Source organism: Scyliorhinus torazame, chromosome 12, assembly GCF_047496885.1.
Source record: "Scyliorhinus torazame isolate Kashiwa2021f chromosome 12, sScyTor2.1, whole genome shotgun sequence".
NCBI classification, from domain to species: domain Eukaryota; kingdom Metazoa; phylum Chordata; class Chondrichthyes; order Carcharhiniformes; family Scyliorhinidae; genus Scyliorhinus; species Scyliorhinus torazame.
Window position 1 is genome coordinate 26955557 of NC_092718.1, and position 16801 is coordinate 26972357.

At 48.9% G+C, this 16801-nt stretch overlaps 1 protein-coding gene and 1 long non-coding RNA gene across 5 annotated transcripts in view; one reads left to right on the forward strand and one right to left on the reverse strand.

The window, feature by feature from the left end:
• Window positions 1-5707, reverse strand: part of LOC140387462 (uncharacterized) — a 55641-nt gene extending 49934 nt beyond the window's left edge. Inside the window, exon 1 of the long non-coding RNA XR_011933877.1 lies at window positions 4965-5707. This is a non-coding gene — a long non-coding RNA (uncharacterized lncRNA). The remainder of the gene's footprint in view (window positions 1-4964) is intronic.
• The window catches only part of LOC140387461 (NT-3 growth factor receptor-like), a 1104107-nt gene that overhangs the window by 478835 nt on the left and 608471 nt on the right, over window positions 1-16801 (forward strand). For all 4 annotated transcript variants that reach the window (XM_072470576.1, XM_072470577.1, XM_072470578.1 and 1 more), the window contains one exon: window positions 5218-5360. In XM_072470576.1, coding sequence (XP_072326677.1) covers window positions 5218-5360 — 143 coding nt within the window. The remainder of the gene's footprint in view (window positions 1-5217; window positions 5361-16801) is intronic.

The following is a 16801-nucleotide window of genomic DNA, read 5'->3' on the forward strand; positions in this document are numbered from 1 at the left end:
CATTGTAAGAGATGAAAAAAAATTGCATTTCTATAGCGCCTTTCATTGCCTCAGGACTTCCCAAAGTGCTTTACCACTGTACAGTTCTTTTCAGTATGGTCGCTGTTGCACTGTAAGAAACATGGCAGCTGATTTGCCCACAACAAACTCCCGCAAACAACAGAGTGATGATGACCGGGTCATCTTTTCTTCGAGTGACGTTGACTGAGGGATAAACATTGACCATGACACCAGGGATAACTCCCCTGCTCTCCTTCGAAAACATTCCGCGACTGTCGTATGGCTAATTAGATGGTGTGATGTTCTTTGCTTTCTGCATGAGCATGACTTCGGAGTGTAGTGTTTCACAAAGAACATTAAGCTAAGTTTCGAACAAAGCTAATTTATTTACACGACAACTAAATAGATTCGACTTGCTTGTTAAGACATAAAAGATTACAGATTCACTATGATTCTAATGACAGAGCTCCTGATAGCACGACTATTCTCTACCTCGCCGAACAACCTTCTCCTCGAATCAAGAGTATCACGTGATGCACGTGTATGCGCTTGATCGCCATCTAGTGGTTGGATGCAGTTACAGTAAATTGTTAACCCTTCATTATTCTCACAATACTCATACTGTCACAGGTGGGACCTGAACTTAACGTCCCATTCGAAAGACAGCACAGCGAGCAGTGCGGTGGACCATCAGCATTGCACTGGAGTCTCAGCCCAGGATTCTTGTTTGTGCTCAGAACTCTGGAGGGAGACTGAATCCACAAGTTGGGACTAACTCAGCCACAGCTGACAGTCTCACAGTTCCTCTTGACCCCATATTTCTTTCACAGCAGCAGCTTAATGCTCATTTTAAGCGTTATTGAAGGCCTCGCCGCCCCCCACCTTCAAATCACAAGAAGGTTGCCTTCTTCTGCACCGCACCCTGCACCCATCCCAACACTGCCCCACCCCCCCACTCTCCCAAGGACCCAATAGGTTCCCATTGGAGATCCTCTCTTGGCTGTTTTTGGCTGCCTGCCAGAGGCAGGTTTAAATCCACGAATGCCAATCCGTTCAGTTCCAGCTCAGTACACATTGGATGTCCGGTCGGGGGAGTTAGGAGGAATCTCAGAGCCTCTGCGTTTTTATTTTATTGGCTAAGTATTGCTAAACCCCTGAGAAAGTTGTGGAGTGTAAAAGAAGTACCTTGAAGAGGCAATGGGTACTGGGCCCATGTTGCTGTTATAACTGGCCAAAATACAATCCACTAATTTTTCACTCGAAGAAGAATTAAATTATCCGCAAATTCAAATTAAACTCTTTTAAGGAAACAACACAGGGGATTTTTTCCACAGTTTTCAATTTGAATTGATGAATTATTCAAATTAAGCAACTTTGAATTAACAAGAGTATGCAGACAGTATCTGCGTAGCTGATTTGCATAGCTGATTAAAATTCTTCTGCAAGTCTTTAACTGCAGACATGGTCCCCACTGTTCTCTGTTTTTGTTTATGTTGTTTGCATCACATTAATATTGGCCATCGCTAAGGGTTTAAGCAATAACTGTGTGCTTAGCCCTCAGCACCTCTCCTCAGTCTCGCGTATCTCCTCTCACAGGTTGCATCTGTTTCTGGTTCTGTAATTAAGTTCTCATCCATTTCTATGTTCTTGCTCTAGTTTGCCACAGCTGCAGTGTGGTGCTCGCCTGAGTGTGCCCCCCAAACCTGTCCACTAACATGTCCCACCGAGATGTGTGTATCTGTGCTGCTGGAGGACCGTGCTGCGACTATAACTGTTGCATCCTCAGAGCTCTCCTCCGAGGTGGTCTCCTGGGAGTAAGGAGAGGGGGCCGCCTGGGTTAGGTCGACGCCGTCGGCTGGAGGACCTGCGGGAGAATGGACATGTGATCAGTGGGAGGAATGGGCCAGTCAGTCAGGCAATAACAACTCACGTTTGACAAGTCCCCTGGGTGGAGCGTGGTGGTCCCTCGCCTCTGTGGTGGACGCCAGCCTCCACGTTGGCGACCTCCCTGTCCTCGGCCACACCAGTCACCAGGGCCCGCTCCTCGAAGGGGGTAAGGATTCTTAAATCTGGCACCCCACCGCCAGCCTGGGCCTCTCCCGTCGATTATGGAAGAGTTTTTCTTGAGCAGACACAGAGAGGGCATCATTAGCCACAGGCGTGGTTCACAGTGGTGGGAGGGGGTGTGTGAAGGAGGGATTGGGGGGGTTTAAGGGGGAGGGGGTGGCGGGAGGGTTGGGGGAGTTGAAGGGGGAGGGGTGAAGGGAGAGGGTTGGGGCTTGCATAGAGAGTTGGGGGGTGGATGGTCCATTGTGGGGGGGGGGGGGGGGGGTGGGCGTGGGGGGCAATGGTATCTACTCACTCATGCTGCCCGGTGTAGGTCGTTGATCTTTTTCTGGCACTGGAGGCCAGTCCTCCTGGTCACACCCCCCGAGCTCACAGCTGCCGCCACCTTCTCCCAGGCAGACTGGTTGCCCTATGGCTGACCCTCCAGAACCCTCGGTGGAACAGGACATCCCTCCTGGCCTCCACCTCATCTAGGAGCCTCTCCAGATCCAAATTTTGAGGCTCGTCTCCTCGTTAAGTGGACCAATTAACATTGAATAGCGCTGCCGGCCTCGCTGGGCCGAGCACCGGGAAACTCGCGGCAATTCCCGCTCGCTACCACACTTTGAATTTTTTCCGGAGAATTGCGCCCATGGTCATCGTTAGACTTCTAATTAAATCTGTCATGGTGGGATTTGAACCCAGGTCCCCAGAGCATTGTGCAGGGGATGCGATCTACCACTGGTGTTGTGCCCGAACGGCAGTATGGCCGGTAGATGCCTGGAGATCCCTCTTCCGAGATCTACCTAGTCTCGCAAGAACTAACGTGATCTCGTAATACGTCGCAGTCTGAATCCTGCCCATTGTAGGCACGATCACTATCTGGCAAATTTGTAAATATAGAGCGAGACAGCTAGTCCCACTCTAATATGCACTCTCCTGATTTACCGAGGCATTGGGATCTAACCCCTTCGCCTCGGACCTCAGGTGAGCACTGCTCAGTGCTGGTCCCCATAAATGGGGATTGGAGGAACCATACTTGGGTGGGGGTCTCCCAGGAAATCGGAGAGGATGGTCTCCCAGGAGATCGGAGGTCCCCAAGTGGTTGCCCGCTGTGTAGGGTGACACACTGGCACTGCTTGTGACAGCCTAGCATCTTGGCACTGTCAAGGTGCTCAGGAAGCACTGGTAGAGACACTGGCAGGGTACCAGGCTGTCAGTGCCAGTCTGGCATATCTCCCACAGTGGGGATCAGGAACCGGCGGTGCCCTGCCATGTGAGGAAGGGTGTGGGGGGCCCGAGGACTTCTTTATAGGTGAGTTGGTGCTTTGGGGGTAAAGGTGCGGCCATCTGAGCTAGAGATTAAAGTTTTTCATGTGGAACTGCCTAAATGTTCATGAAAGTCAAAGAAGCAAATTCAGCAGTAACTTCGAAAAGGGTTCTGGATAAATACTTGAAAAGGAAATAGCTGCCTTTGGGGGGGGGGGGGGAAAGAGATGGTAGAAAGGGACTAACTCATATTTCTGTGAGAGGGCCTGTGCAGAAGCAATGAATAAAATGGCTGCCTGTGCTACATGCTTCAAAGAAAAAAATTATATTTTGGGGAGATCAGCTACACATTCCAGGCTACCCTGGCACCCGGGCACCATGGCACTTCCAGGGTGGCAGTGTCATGGTGCCTGGTGCCAGAGGGTGAGCCAGGTTGCCACATTGCCCTGCCCCTGAGCATCCAGGGAGCTCCAAAGGCCTGAGAGAACCCCCACAAACCCTTTTTGTGTGGACTAGTGCTAATCGGCGCCTGTGTGACCTCTCACTGGGGAGCCGGTTAGATGAAGGGAGGCCATTAGATCAGGCTTCCATCTCGCTAATGAGATGGAAATCGCCGTTAATTGACCTCAATTAGCTTTGTGCCGCGTCTAGACGGATCCCGCCAACGGGAGCGGGCCAGTTAGATCTCAAACCGCGCGACGCCCGACGTGGTTCCTGATTTCAGACTCTCCCGCGATCTAATCGGCACGCACCGACCCTCACCGGCCGCAACGTGACTGTTAAATCGCACCCATAGAGTACAAAAGCAAAGAGGGCTTGCTAAACCTACACAAATTATTGTTGATTGCAGAATATTACGCTCAGTTTTGAAAGGTAATGGAGGGGGCAAAGAGATCCATTAAGGTGATATCACGCCTGAGAGGATCTAATGGAGAATTGGAAAAATTTGAGGGACTTTGATAAAGTAAAGTCAGGAAAAGCTGTTTCCACTTGTCACTGAGATGGTAACTGGAGGACATAAAATTCACCAGCCTGATGACAGGAGAGACTGGAAGAATTATTTCTTGTTTATTTCTTACGTTATTTATGGGCAACAAGCAGGGAAGTGGATTTGAGGCCAAGATCATATCAGCCATAAACTTTTTTGAAAGTGGATCAGGCTCAAGGGGCTGTTAAGGCCTACTCCTGCACCTTGTTATGTTTTTGATTGTTGAGAAATGGAATGTTCCGGCAGCATCAGTGGGGGAAGCAAAATCCACAATGGCTTTTAAAAGGGAATGGGCAAATATTCGAAAATAAAAACATAAGGGATGTGGGTAAGGAACAGGGTATGGGATCAATTGGAGGCTCTTTCAGAGGGACAGTATGAGTGTGATGGGCCAGATGGCTTCCTCCTGTGTTGCAACTATGGCGACTGGGCAGGAAGCCTTCGCATTTGTTGCTGAGCACCCTTTATTCCGCAATAGTTGTACAGGTTTGATATGCCCTTGAAATTAGGCCTTACATTTGATCTACTTTTTTAACAGTCACGTTTGATATTTCAAGCACTGTGGAACCTGAAATGTCTGTTTCATGACTGGCACTCTGGACTGTACACCGACCGATCCGTGCATTGTGTTAGCGTTCCGTCTCTTTAACCTGTCACTTACATTGACCTGTTGAGTCCCGGGCTTTAGTTTAGAGCAAGACGAGGGAGCGATCTCATTGCACGGCCTACAGCAGCTTCTGTCCCGGACACAAGACTCTGACACAGCTAGAGCAGTAATTTTGTCGACACACCTCGCCTCCCGCTTTAATATTTGTTCTGTCGGCCTTCCACTGCCGCAGGCACAAGTCTTGCCGGATCTGTAAGGTTCGGCTGTGTGAGATTGATGGTTTTTTTGTTGTTGTCCTGCTGTGCAGAATTACCAGAGATCAGTGTGAGTCACAGTAACCTGTCGGTGAAGGCCGGAGAGGACGCGGTGGTGACCTGTAATGGATCGGGGTCTCCACTCCCTGACGTCGATTGGAACGTCACTCACGTGCATTCCATTGGCATCCACCAGGTAAGAGAAAGGAAAGAACTTGCATTTGTGTAGTGAATCATGGTTGTGCACACAAAGATAGGTAGGACGGAGGCAGGAGTCAGTCAGTTACTCCAGAAGCCAGAAAGACAGTGCTGTGAAGTTGCAAATGTTCCACTTCTCCGAGAATCAGGTTATTTGCTTCATCACTCCTTCCTGACGGCCTTTAAACGTGGTCGTGTCCGCCCCGTGCTGTTATTGTGAAGGAATGGAGAGCCGTTTTCTGTCGCTGAGGACTGCTGTTACCTGAGCCACCAGTTGTTTTGCAAATAATTCTGTCAGTAGATTGTGTGTGGGAGGCCGGTACTGTCGTTAAGGGTTTTTTGCCGTTGTCAAGGTCACTGTTGTCGATGTATCCAGGCGCTGTCAAGGTTTGGTGTTATTGTACGCAATTGTGGAAGGATGCTGTTGCCAAGGGTAACTGTTGCCAAGGGCTACCATTGTTGAGGGTCTCTGTTGCCAAGATTTCTGTATTTGAGGGTTGCCTTTATTGTTGGTTAAATTGAAGGGTGTTGTCGTTATCAAGTGACTGCTCAGCAAAGGAATATTCTTCCATTACTAAGTACTCTCCGACATATCAGTACTCTCTGCAATAATGTTATCCCATATAATAAAGCTGTTCGGTTTACAATTTTGACACCTGTTGCCTGTGCTGTCCTGGGACATAGATTGCAGAGCAGAATCATGGAAAAAAAGGACTGTGTGTAAGTTCGAATGACTTATAAAGTCAGATGGAGCTTGTGGTGACACCGGCAAATGGAAGAATTCTCAAACTGGTAATTTGGACATTCTGAATTCTCCCACTGCGTGCCTGAACAAGCGCCAGAATGTGGCGACTAGGGGCTTTTCACAGTAACTTCATTGCAATGTAAGCCGACTTGTGACAATAAAGATTATTATTATAAATGGAGCAAGGTGTACGATGGAATTTTGTTTCAACAACTTGCATGTTTAGAAAATCCAAGGGAGTTTTTCTAATCTCTCTGATTCATATATTTAATGGCCATCACTTCCTGGCTTCCCAACACTGGATTTGGGACGGAACCCAAAGATGCGCTTGGGAATCCCTCTTGGAAATTCCTAGGTAAGGGTTTACCTGACAATTGTCCAGAAAGAACTTGCCCTGGATAACAACCCTGGGAACCATCCGACAAAAGGGATTTAAATCACTAACTTTGGATGGTTCTGCCAGTTTTCGCCTCATGGCCACAATGAAAGAGTTAGAAAGCCCCCCCAAAAAAGCACTTGTAACTTCAGAGTAAGCCAGAATATTCCGGTTATTTTTCCCAAAGTGCTGTCTCAGGCGGGAAAAGCAGTGTACAGCACGCCGGCTGTACTGCCGCTTTTCTCCCCGTATTTGCCAGCACTTAGGAAAAGAATTGCTGGAGGAATGTCCAACGGCGTCAAGCCCACCCACCTGGCAACGCTGGCTTTCAAGCGATTTCCAGCAAGACCCCTCGAAACATAGATTCCCCCATGGACATGGAACCCCCCCCTCCCCATGTGTGGTAGTCACCACTGTTGTATTATATTGTATATATTGCACTGCATACGAGGGTATTACGGTAAGGCCCTTGTACTACAGGTACGGGGGTAGATCCCTGCCTGCTGGCTCCGCCCAGTAGGTGGAGTATAAATGTGTGTGCTCTCCGAGCTGTAGCCATTTCGGCAGCAGCTGTAGGAGGCCACACATCTCTGTGTAATAAAGCCTCGATTACTCTCTACTCGTCGTAATTGATAGTGCATCACCTTGCACACAGTCACCCCCTTCCTTCCAGACACAGGGAATCGCTCAACCCATGGAGCTGCTCAGAGGAAGCCCAGCAGCATTACCCCTCGGTACTGCTCCTTGGTCAGCAGAAGTGATGAGGCAGGTAACCAGATTCTCAGTGCCAGGGGGAGAGGGCGGGGGCACCCTCTGGGGAACTCCAAGTGATGGGGATTCCTTGTGTCCATGATGGGGAGGTGGTTCTCGGTGTCCATGCCAGGGGTCAGTGCCAGGGAGCACTACCAGGGTGCTGCACAGCCATGTCCCTCCCTCCCCGTGCACCCCCTCTCCTGCTCCTCCGGGGGCAGCATTTACCTGTGCGCCTCCTGGCGGGATCTCTTCACCTGGCTCTCGCTGTTCCCTACCTGTTGTAAACCTCACCAATGTTATATGAAGTCACCAAGGGGGGAAATCACAATATGGGGGCGGGAGGGGCATCAGCGATATGAGGAGAAGCCCACGAATAACATTTTAAAAATGTTTAAATTAAGGGCAATCTAGCGTGGCCAATTCACCTACCTTGCACATCCTTGGGTTGTAGAACATAGAACATACAGTGCAGAAGGAGGCCATTCGGCCCATCGAATCTGCACCGACCCACACTTCCACCCTATCCCCATAACCCAATAACCCTTCCTAATCTTTTTCCACACTAAGGCAATTTAGCATGGCCAATCCACCTAACCTGCACGTCTTTGGATCGGAGCACCCGGAGGAAACCCACGCAGACACGGGGAGAATGTGCAGACTCCGCACAGACAGTGACCCAGCGGGGAATCGAACCTGGGACCCTGGCGCTGTGAAGCCACAGTGCTAGCCACGTGTGCTACTGTGCTGCCCTAGGGGTGAGACCCAAGCAGACGAGGAGCGAATGTACACACATTATTAAAGGGTGTTATTACAGGGTGCTAGTAAAAGGTCCCCCAATCTCAAAGTTACATTTAAGGCCCCCTTCCCCATGGAAATCGGGACCACCCCCACCAATATCAGGAACCGCCTTCACACGGAGGTCAGGACCTCATCCACAAAGCATTGGGGAACCCCCCCAGACAACAACACCAACATCGGACCACCCCTCCTCCCACCACGCAGACATCGAGGTTCTCGCCTCCCTCCCCCTTGCAGGCATTGGGGCTCCCCCCCACCACATGTCAGGGGATTTCCTGCCCCCGCCAATAGCTGGGGGTTATCTCCTAATGAGCCCTCTTGGCACTGCCCCGTTTATGTTCTCCATGGCACTGCACCCTTGGGAGGAGCAATGCCCAGACTTGTCCCTCATGCCCCTGGCCCTCATGCCCTGGACGTGCCCTCGGCGTGGTCAATATGACTGTTTTTTGCTTTTGAAAACCTGTAGTGATTTGCGCCAGCGTGATGTTATGCCGCTGGGGGAGGATACACCCTGGACAGATGCTAAGGTGTCAAACCCATTCATTACATTAAAATTGATTTAAATCTATGGAAAGAAGGTTCACACGACACCCTCGTTCGGTGTGAACCTGATTAATTTAATAGAGGGGGGTAGGGAAAATCTCAAACTGAGATCTCACTGGTGCAAATCCCATTTTTGTCCACTGGAGAGATTTATAGATACATAGGTACATAGAAGATAGGAGCAGAGGAGGCCTTTTGGCCCTTCGAGCCTGTTCCGCCATTCATCAGGATCAGGCTGATCATCCAACAATGGCCTCATCCTGCTTTCTCCCCATAGCCTTTGATCCCATTCTCCCCAAGTGCTATATCCAGCCACCTCTTGAATATATTCAATGTTTTAGTATCAACTACTTCCTGTGGTAATGAATTCCACAGGCTCACCACTCTTTGGGTGGAGAAATGTCTCCTCATCTCTGTCCAAAACGATTTACCCTGAATCCTCAGACTGTGACCCCCTGGTTCTGAACACACCCGCCATCGGGAAAATTTTCCCTGCATCTACCCTGTCTAGTCCTGTTAGAATTTTATAAGTCTCTATGAGATCCCCCCTCATTTTTCTTTAGCGGCCATTACAGGATTTTTGTCCACGGCTAATGGGGCCGTAGGATCGCACCCTTCGTTATTGGCCACCCATGGTATTTTGCGCCCATGTTGCTTTCTGCGGGCACAAAATCCCAGCCTCAGACTGCACCTCACGTGGGACAGCCCAGCATCCCTGGGGGAAATCCACAAATCCCGCCCTCCCAACTATACACCCCACCCCTCTTGGTATTCGCCATTCGCATGGGATTCCCTGACCTTTACCCTCAGATCTGACCTGGCATGACTCCACACTGGCCCGGCCACCCCCCTTGACCCAAACAACACCTCATCGCGCTCCCAACCATACCCCTCCGAGACATAACATATTGGTCTGGACAGACAACACCATCAACACAGCTGCGACTCTACATGCCCATAGTAGTATCAACTGCAATCTATGCCAGTGAGAGACATGGGAGAGATAAGCAAAGGTGTCACATAAGTTGGACGTCTTTCGCCAGAGCTGCCTTGTAAGACCCTGGGCATCAGATGGAGAGACAGCGTCACCAATGAAGATGTATGACAGTGGACTAATCAGAGGTGCCTGTGAGACCTTGTGACAGAGAGACTCAAAAGCCTGACAGGACAAGTATTTTGCCTTCTGGACGTATGACCCATGAGAGAGGCAGTAGAATGGACACCACCAGAAGGAAGAAGGTGACAAGGCTGACCAAAGAAGGCCTGACGATGTATATTTAAGGAGGGCCTTCAAAGAGCGGGAAACCACCTGGGCTGAAGCAAAATAAATTGTGATGGACCAGTGGAATGGTGGTGTCTTGCTGCCCATTGCCCCACACAAAACCAGAGGAAATAAGTCTAAGTAATATGGAGTAGACATTATTGATTCATGTATCAAGCACTCACAGTCCCTCGGGGGTGAGGATGAATTGGTTCCAATTGGTTTGATGGTTTGTGAAATAGCTGATGGGTCCAATGTGCGATCTGAAGACCTTGCTACATGTGGGACAGGTGATGCTGATGGCTGGGTCGATTGGCTGTTGTGGAAGTTTGTGCGCTCCCTCAGATGTCTCAACCTTCCTTTTGCATGCTCCTGGCAAAGTCTCTTGATGTGTTTGCTGCATTCCCAATTGAACCTTCTCTGTTTTGGTCTGTCACAAGCCAACAGGATGGGTATGTTTGAGCTCTTCAGGGATGCTTTGAGGACATCCCTCAAGCATTTTTGCTATCCTCCTCAGAGAATCCTGCCACGACTGATCTCCCAGTCGATCAATTCATAGATAGTCTATGTTCCATGTGAAACAACTCAGTAAAACCTCAGACCTTCACAATTCTATATTCCATAAAGTTAACAGTTTTTTTTTAAAGCAACAAGCTCTGAATATCCAACTGAATCAGGGGCTGATTGTCAACAGGAGGTCCCAGAGTCTCAATTTATATCCTGCACCATATTAAAAAGTCATCACTCAATAGGATTGACAGGATACGATGGTGCTTGCTGAATTTCAATCTGATCTTTTGACACTAATAACAGCTCTGTAAAGATTATTTTTGTTGGCTTGTTCTAACCCTAACCCTAACCCTAACTTGTTGATCAGTCCCTTGTCCTGTTGCTCCCTTTCAGTCATGATGAGTGGACGCCCTGGGTAGCCATTACCGGCGGCGGAGCCACTGGCATGAGAGGCTAAATGGCCTCCTTCAGAGCTGCTTCATTCAATGAAATGCTCCTTCTGGATCAATCCCACTTCTCAGTCATGGGGTGGGCACCAGGTTAAAGTTCAACAGCCTTATTTGGAATCACCAGCTTTTGGAGACTCACCTGATGAATGAGCTGTGCTCCGAAAGCTAGATATTCCAAACAAACCTGTTGGACTTTAACCTGGTGTTGTAAGACTTCTTACTGTGTCGACTTCTCAGTGTTCTCAGCCAGCCTTTCAAACCGTTCTCGAATGGCATCACTGAATTGCCCCTTGAACCCGCGTAGACCATCCACTTCCAGGTCTTTCCTGGTTACTCAACCCGCAACTTGACATCCCACTGTGTGGAAAGACTTTAAGGTGGAGGTAGAGAGATTCTTGTTAGGTAAGGGAATCAAAGGTTATCGGGGGTAGATGGGGAATGTGGAATTCAACGCGTACTGATCAGCCATGATCTTATTGAATGGCGGAGCAGGCTCAAAGGGCCAATGACCTGCTTTTGTTTCAATTTCATATGATTGTATGGCTTCCCTCCTAACCCGAAATTCTTAATTTTCAACCTCTACCCCTGACATTGGAACCTGTGAACAAAAAAATTTCAAGAAAAAAAAGAGGGACGTCAATTTGCGATAAGGCATTGAGCAAGAGGATAAGATTAGCAGATAAGGCTCATGGGGAGCAAAACACGAGCCTGGTTGAGATGGGCTAATTGCTGTGTTTCGCGCGCCAACACATTACCTGTGATACCACCTCAGCCAGCTTAACTGGTTATCCATCTCTCTGCTGTTTGTGCAATCTGGCTGTGTACAATTTGGCTAAATCACTGGCTTGTAATGCAGAACACAGCCAGCAACGCGGGTTCAATTCCCGTACAGCCTCCCCCAACAGGCGCCGGAATGTGACGACTAGGGGGCTTTTCACAGTAACTTCATTGAAGCCTACTTTTTACAATAAGTGATTATTATTATTATTATTATTACAAAACGCCTGGGCAATGATAGTCCCTGCAGCTTGGAGTAACGCACGGAGATTGGATTGGATTTGTTTCTTGTCAGGTGTACCGAGGTACAGTGAAAAGTATTTTTCTGCGAGCAGCTCAACAGATCATTAAATACATGAAAAGGAAATAAAAGAAAATACATAATAGGGCAACACAAGGTATACAATGTAACTACATAAGCACCGGCATCGGATGAAGCATACAGGGTGTAGTGTTAATGAGGTCAGTCCATAAGAGGGTCATTTAGGAGTCTGGTGACAGAGGGGAAGAAGCTGTTTTTGAGTCTGTTCGTGCGTGTTCTCAGACTTCTGTATCTCCTGCCCAATGGAAGAGAGCGTGATAAAACAAAAGAAGGTTTGCAAAATTTGAATCAATTTGCCCGATGCTCCAATTAATAATCGAGCGCGGCCTCACCCATTGAAATGAATCCAGCAGACGTATGTGTGTGTGTGTGTGAGGGGGGGGGGGCAGGTGGGGGGAGGGGGGGAACCTCCAGTCTCAGTAGCTGAGAAACAAAAGGCATTGTAACAGGCTTGCTTGTTACAAGAAATAAAATGAAGCAAACATCAGCGATTACACTGGATGGAGGGGAGGGGAAGGGGGTGGGGGCGGGGTTGGTGGTGGTGGTGGTGGTGGTGGGGGGGGGGGGGGGGGACTGAACCGCAGGAATGCAGAAGGGGGATTAAGACGTATATTATTGTCGTCACTAATCTTTCTCTTTAGAATCACACTGTGATTGTAATCCTCATACCCTGACCTTTAAAACAAGGATGAATTAAACTGAGGCAGTTTTATGATTTGCGACGTGATGGTGTAATAAATTTTCAGATGCCAGCCTCTTGTTTTGATTATTGGTGCTGCCTGGAGGGTGGTGTGTTAGGATATTAATGAGCTCAGTGCTTAGTAATTCCACAAGCTGTGTTGCTAGCTATTCAGTTCTTGGACTCCCTTCACATTTTGGTGTGGGCGATACGAACGGAAGGTTGTGGGGTACCTGCTGTCGCTGTGTGTGATCGAACAGCTCATGTTACTTGGTCATCCAGAGCATTGGGCCACATCCTCAGTCAGTGTCCCATTAGCTGATGTCAGCTAGGACCTGTTCCGAGCGCCGGGGGTGTGAAGAGAGTAGTTGGATCAATCTTCCTGCTCCTTATCACTGCTCAATGTCGATTCCTGGAGGTGCTTGTTTATGGATGTCAGATGAGGTAAGGCTCAGGCCTGGCTGTATAGTCAATTGACCCGATAACATCGTTTAGACTCACTCATGCAAGGAAATTATTTGAATTTATGTCGCAATTTTCACATCCTCAGAACAGCACCTAGCGTTTGATAGCCAACTACTTTTGAACATATGAACATACGAATTGACAAGAGGAAGTAAGGCCACTCGGCCCCTCAAGCCTACTCCACCATTCAATAAGATCAGGGCTGATCTGATTGCAACCTCAACTCCACAGTTCCGCCTGTCCCCAATAACCTTTCGTTCCCCTTGCTTATCAAGAATCTGCCTTATAAATATTCAAAGCCTGGGATTTTCTCTGATATTGGCAAAGCCAATGTTGGACCTTAAAAGCAACGATGGCAGCTTTCACCACCATATATTATGGGTCACTTAGAAAACAAACCCGAAGTCCCGGGTTCCATGACTTATCGCTGTTGGGATCAGACACTCGATGATCCGGATGCCATTTTTAACGTCAGGAAACGCAGCCGGTCACTCGTGTGGGGAGAGAATGATTGCTTCCTGGTTTGCCGTTCTCGTGAAACCCGACACCTGGTCTTCTGGTGATATTTTGCTCTCGCGTCGCCGAACCTGCCCTATGCGAACGGGAGTGGAATGTTCTGGCCAAAAATTCTGGGTGCAAATGGGGACAGAGTCCTGTAGCGCACGAGATTAGCCGGGTGTTACCCGGTGCTCAGAGGGCCAAGAAACTCCCCGCTATCTAACGCCCATCCGTGTAGATCGGGGGCCTCAGCAGGGAACTCCCCGACGAGTCCGCACTTAGCCCCATTTTCTGCGAGAGATCGGGACAGCATCCTGATCTCTCAAGTCCCCAACGTGACCCCCCCCCAAACCCGAACTCACTATAAGGGAGTCCCCAGCGTCCCCAGCCCATCAGTGCCCTGCAAAAAATGCCAGCTTGACATCTTGGCAGTGCCCCTGGCAGCTGGGCACCTTCTCCATGCCAGGTTGAACCCAGGGGGGCACTGCCAAGGTGACAGGCTGGCAGTGCCAAGGTGGTACCAACAGTGCCAGGGTGTCATCCTGCTGAGTGGCCATGCACCTGGGGGCCTCCAATCTCCGGGACCCCCCCACCTGGGGGCCTCCAATCTCCGGGACGTGGGGACCAGCACTGAACAGTGCTTGCCCGAGGTCTCCAAATTAGATCCCATGCCTTGGTTAAATTTCGAGAATGCATATTAGAGTAAGACTAGCTGTCTCACTCCAATATGCAAATTTGCCAGAAATTGATCCTGTTAGATCACGCGAGGCGTGGCAAGCCGGGTAGATCGAGAAGTGAGTATCCCGACATCTACCGGTTGCGTTGCAGTGCGCCACGCTGCTTTTCAAGTGCAACGCAATCTGTAGGTCTCACCCTCTGCTTCTTGACCTCCTGTCCTTTGAAGAAAAGATTTCCAAAGATTCACAATCCTGTGAGAGAAAAGCATTCTCCTCATCTGTCTTAAATGAGTGACCCCTTATTTTTAAGCAGTGACCCCTTGTTCTAGATTATAGAATAATCGGACAAGTTCTTTTCATTTTTCACACAACAAGATCCCCCAAATAGCAAGTGAATGAATGTTTTAGCTAATTAGACAGTAGGCATCTCTCAGGGCACATTGGAAGAATTCCCCTGCTCACCTGCAGATACCTGGGAACCCCACCACCTGGAGGTTCCACTCAAAGTCACTCACCACCCTGACTTGGAAATACATCGCCGGTCCCTTCACCGTCGCTGGGGCAACATCCTGGAACCCCCTTCCTAACAGCACAGTAGGTGTACCTGCACCTCAAGGACTGCAGTGATTCAAGAAGGCAACTCACCATCACCTTCTGAAGGGCAACTATGGAAGGGCAATAAATGCTGGCCTAGCCAACTATGCCCACATCCCATAAATGAATTTTAAAAAGCCTTTGTAAACATGCCCTAGAATCTCTCGCATGCACTGAAACAGGCAGATGCAGCCACTGTGTTTTGACATTTCATTCGCGAGGCAGCACGGCCAACATTGTAAAATTCCCCGTGAATTGCACTGAAGCACCAGCCTTGGTCCGGTGCCCATGTTCTGCAGTGGAATTCGAAAGTCTAACCTTCTGACACCAAGCCAAGAATGCTACTGCTGGGCCAGATGTAATGTTTGGATTAAAGAACAAGATCTCAGCAAGAGTCAACGCCTCAAACACTTACCCCAGCGAGTGTCTACATAATTACATATTTTTTTAATGGCAAGGCCAGCATTTATTATCCATCCGTAACTGCCCCGAGAAGGTGCTGGTGAGCTGCCTGGACCACTGCAGTCCATGTGGTATAGGTACATCTACAGTGTTGTTAGGGAGGGAGTTTTGACCCGGTGACAGTGAAGGAATGATGATACATTCCCAAGTCAGGATGGTGATGGGCTTGGAGGGGAACTTCCGGGTGGTGCTGTTCCCATGTGTCTTCTGTCCATGTCCTTCTAGATCGTGGGTTTGGAAAGTGCTGTTGAAGGTGCTGTCTATTCCAATTTGAGTCAAGAGAGTGGAGCTTTAGCGAGAGCTAACTCTTGTGGAATCATAACCTCAAACATTCACTTCCCCCATCCTGACACCCAGTGGCAGCAGTGTGTACCATCTATAAGATTCCTGTACCAACTCAACAATGATTCTTTCATATTGCTGGCAGTTTTTGGTGTGGTGATACGGTGATTCTTGAAGCCTGAGCTTGCTGAATTCAGTCTGCCGGTCGGATCATCGGCTTCCCTTGAATCTATTGGGGTATTCACGTGTGACGCGATGTGAAAATTGATCTATGACGCGCACAAAGTCGACTGCCTAAACCCTAGCACATATGCAAAGTCATCAGGTTCGCGAAACCAGTCAAAGACTCAAACATACCTTCAAACTACCCCAGGGCTCTGTTTTCGCCCCAACCCTTTTCAATCTCTGTATCAACGATCTGTCTCCAACCCTGTCTCGGTCGTTCATCAATGCCGACGATACCAGCTGCTTCTCTCAGGATTGGACATCTCCTAAACTAGAGGCAACACTAAATAACGATGTTGTAAGGCAGATCAACTACTGTAAGACATGGCCTTCATCTCCGCAGCAACAGAACAGACTCACGTACATTCCACCTCCAGAGTGCCGGCGTCAAGAGGGAATTCAACATCTCCTTGAATAGCAAGAGACTCAATCATGAACAACATCCTGTTTATCTTGGTGTTACTCTTTTAAAAAGAAAAAATTTAGTGTACCCAATTAATTTTTTTTCCAATTAAGGGGCAATTTAGCGTGGCCAATCCACCTAGCCTGCACATTTTTGGATTGTGGGGGCGAAACCCACGCAAACACGGGGAGAATGTGCAAACTCCACACGGACAGTGACCCAGAGCCGGGATCGAACCTGGGACCTCGGCACCGTGAGGCTGCAGGGCTAACCCACTGCACCACCGTGCTGCCCAGGATCAGATAGAGTTGGCAGGGATTTACAAAAGTGAAGTCATGATTGACAAATCTCCTAGAATTCTTCGAGGATGTAACTAGCAGAGTTGATGAGGGGGAACCAGTGGATCTGGTTTATTTGGACTTTCAGAAGGCTTTTGACAAAGTCACACATGAGAGATTAGAGTGTAAAATTAAAGCAGATGTGATTAGGGTTGGTGTATTGAGATGGAGAAAAAAATGGTTTACAGACAGGAAACAAAGAGCAGGAGTTCTTTCTCAACCGTGACTTCCCACCTACAGTTGTGGACAGGGCTCTCAACAGTGTGCGGTCCATCTCCCGCG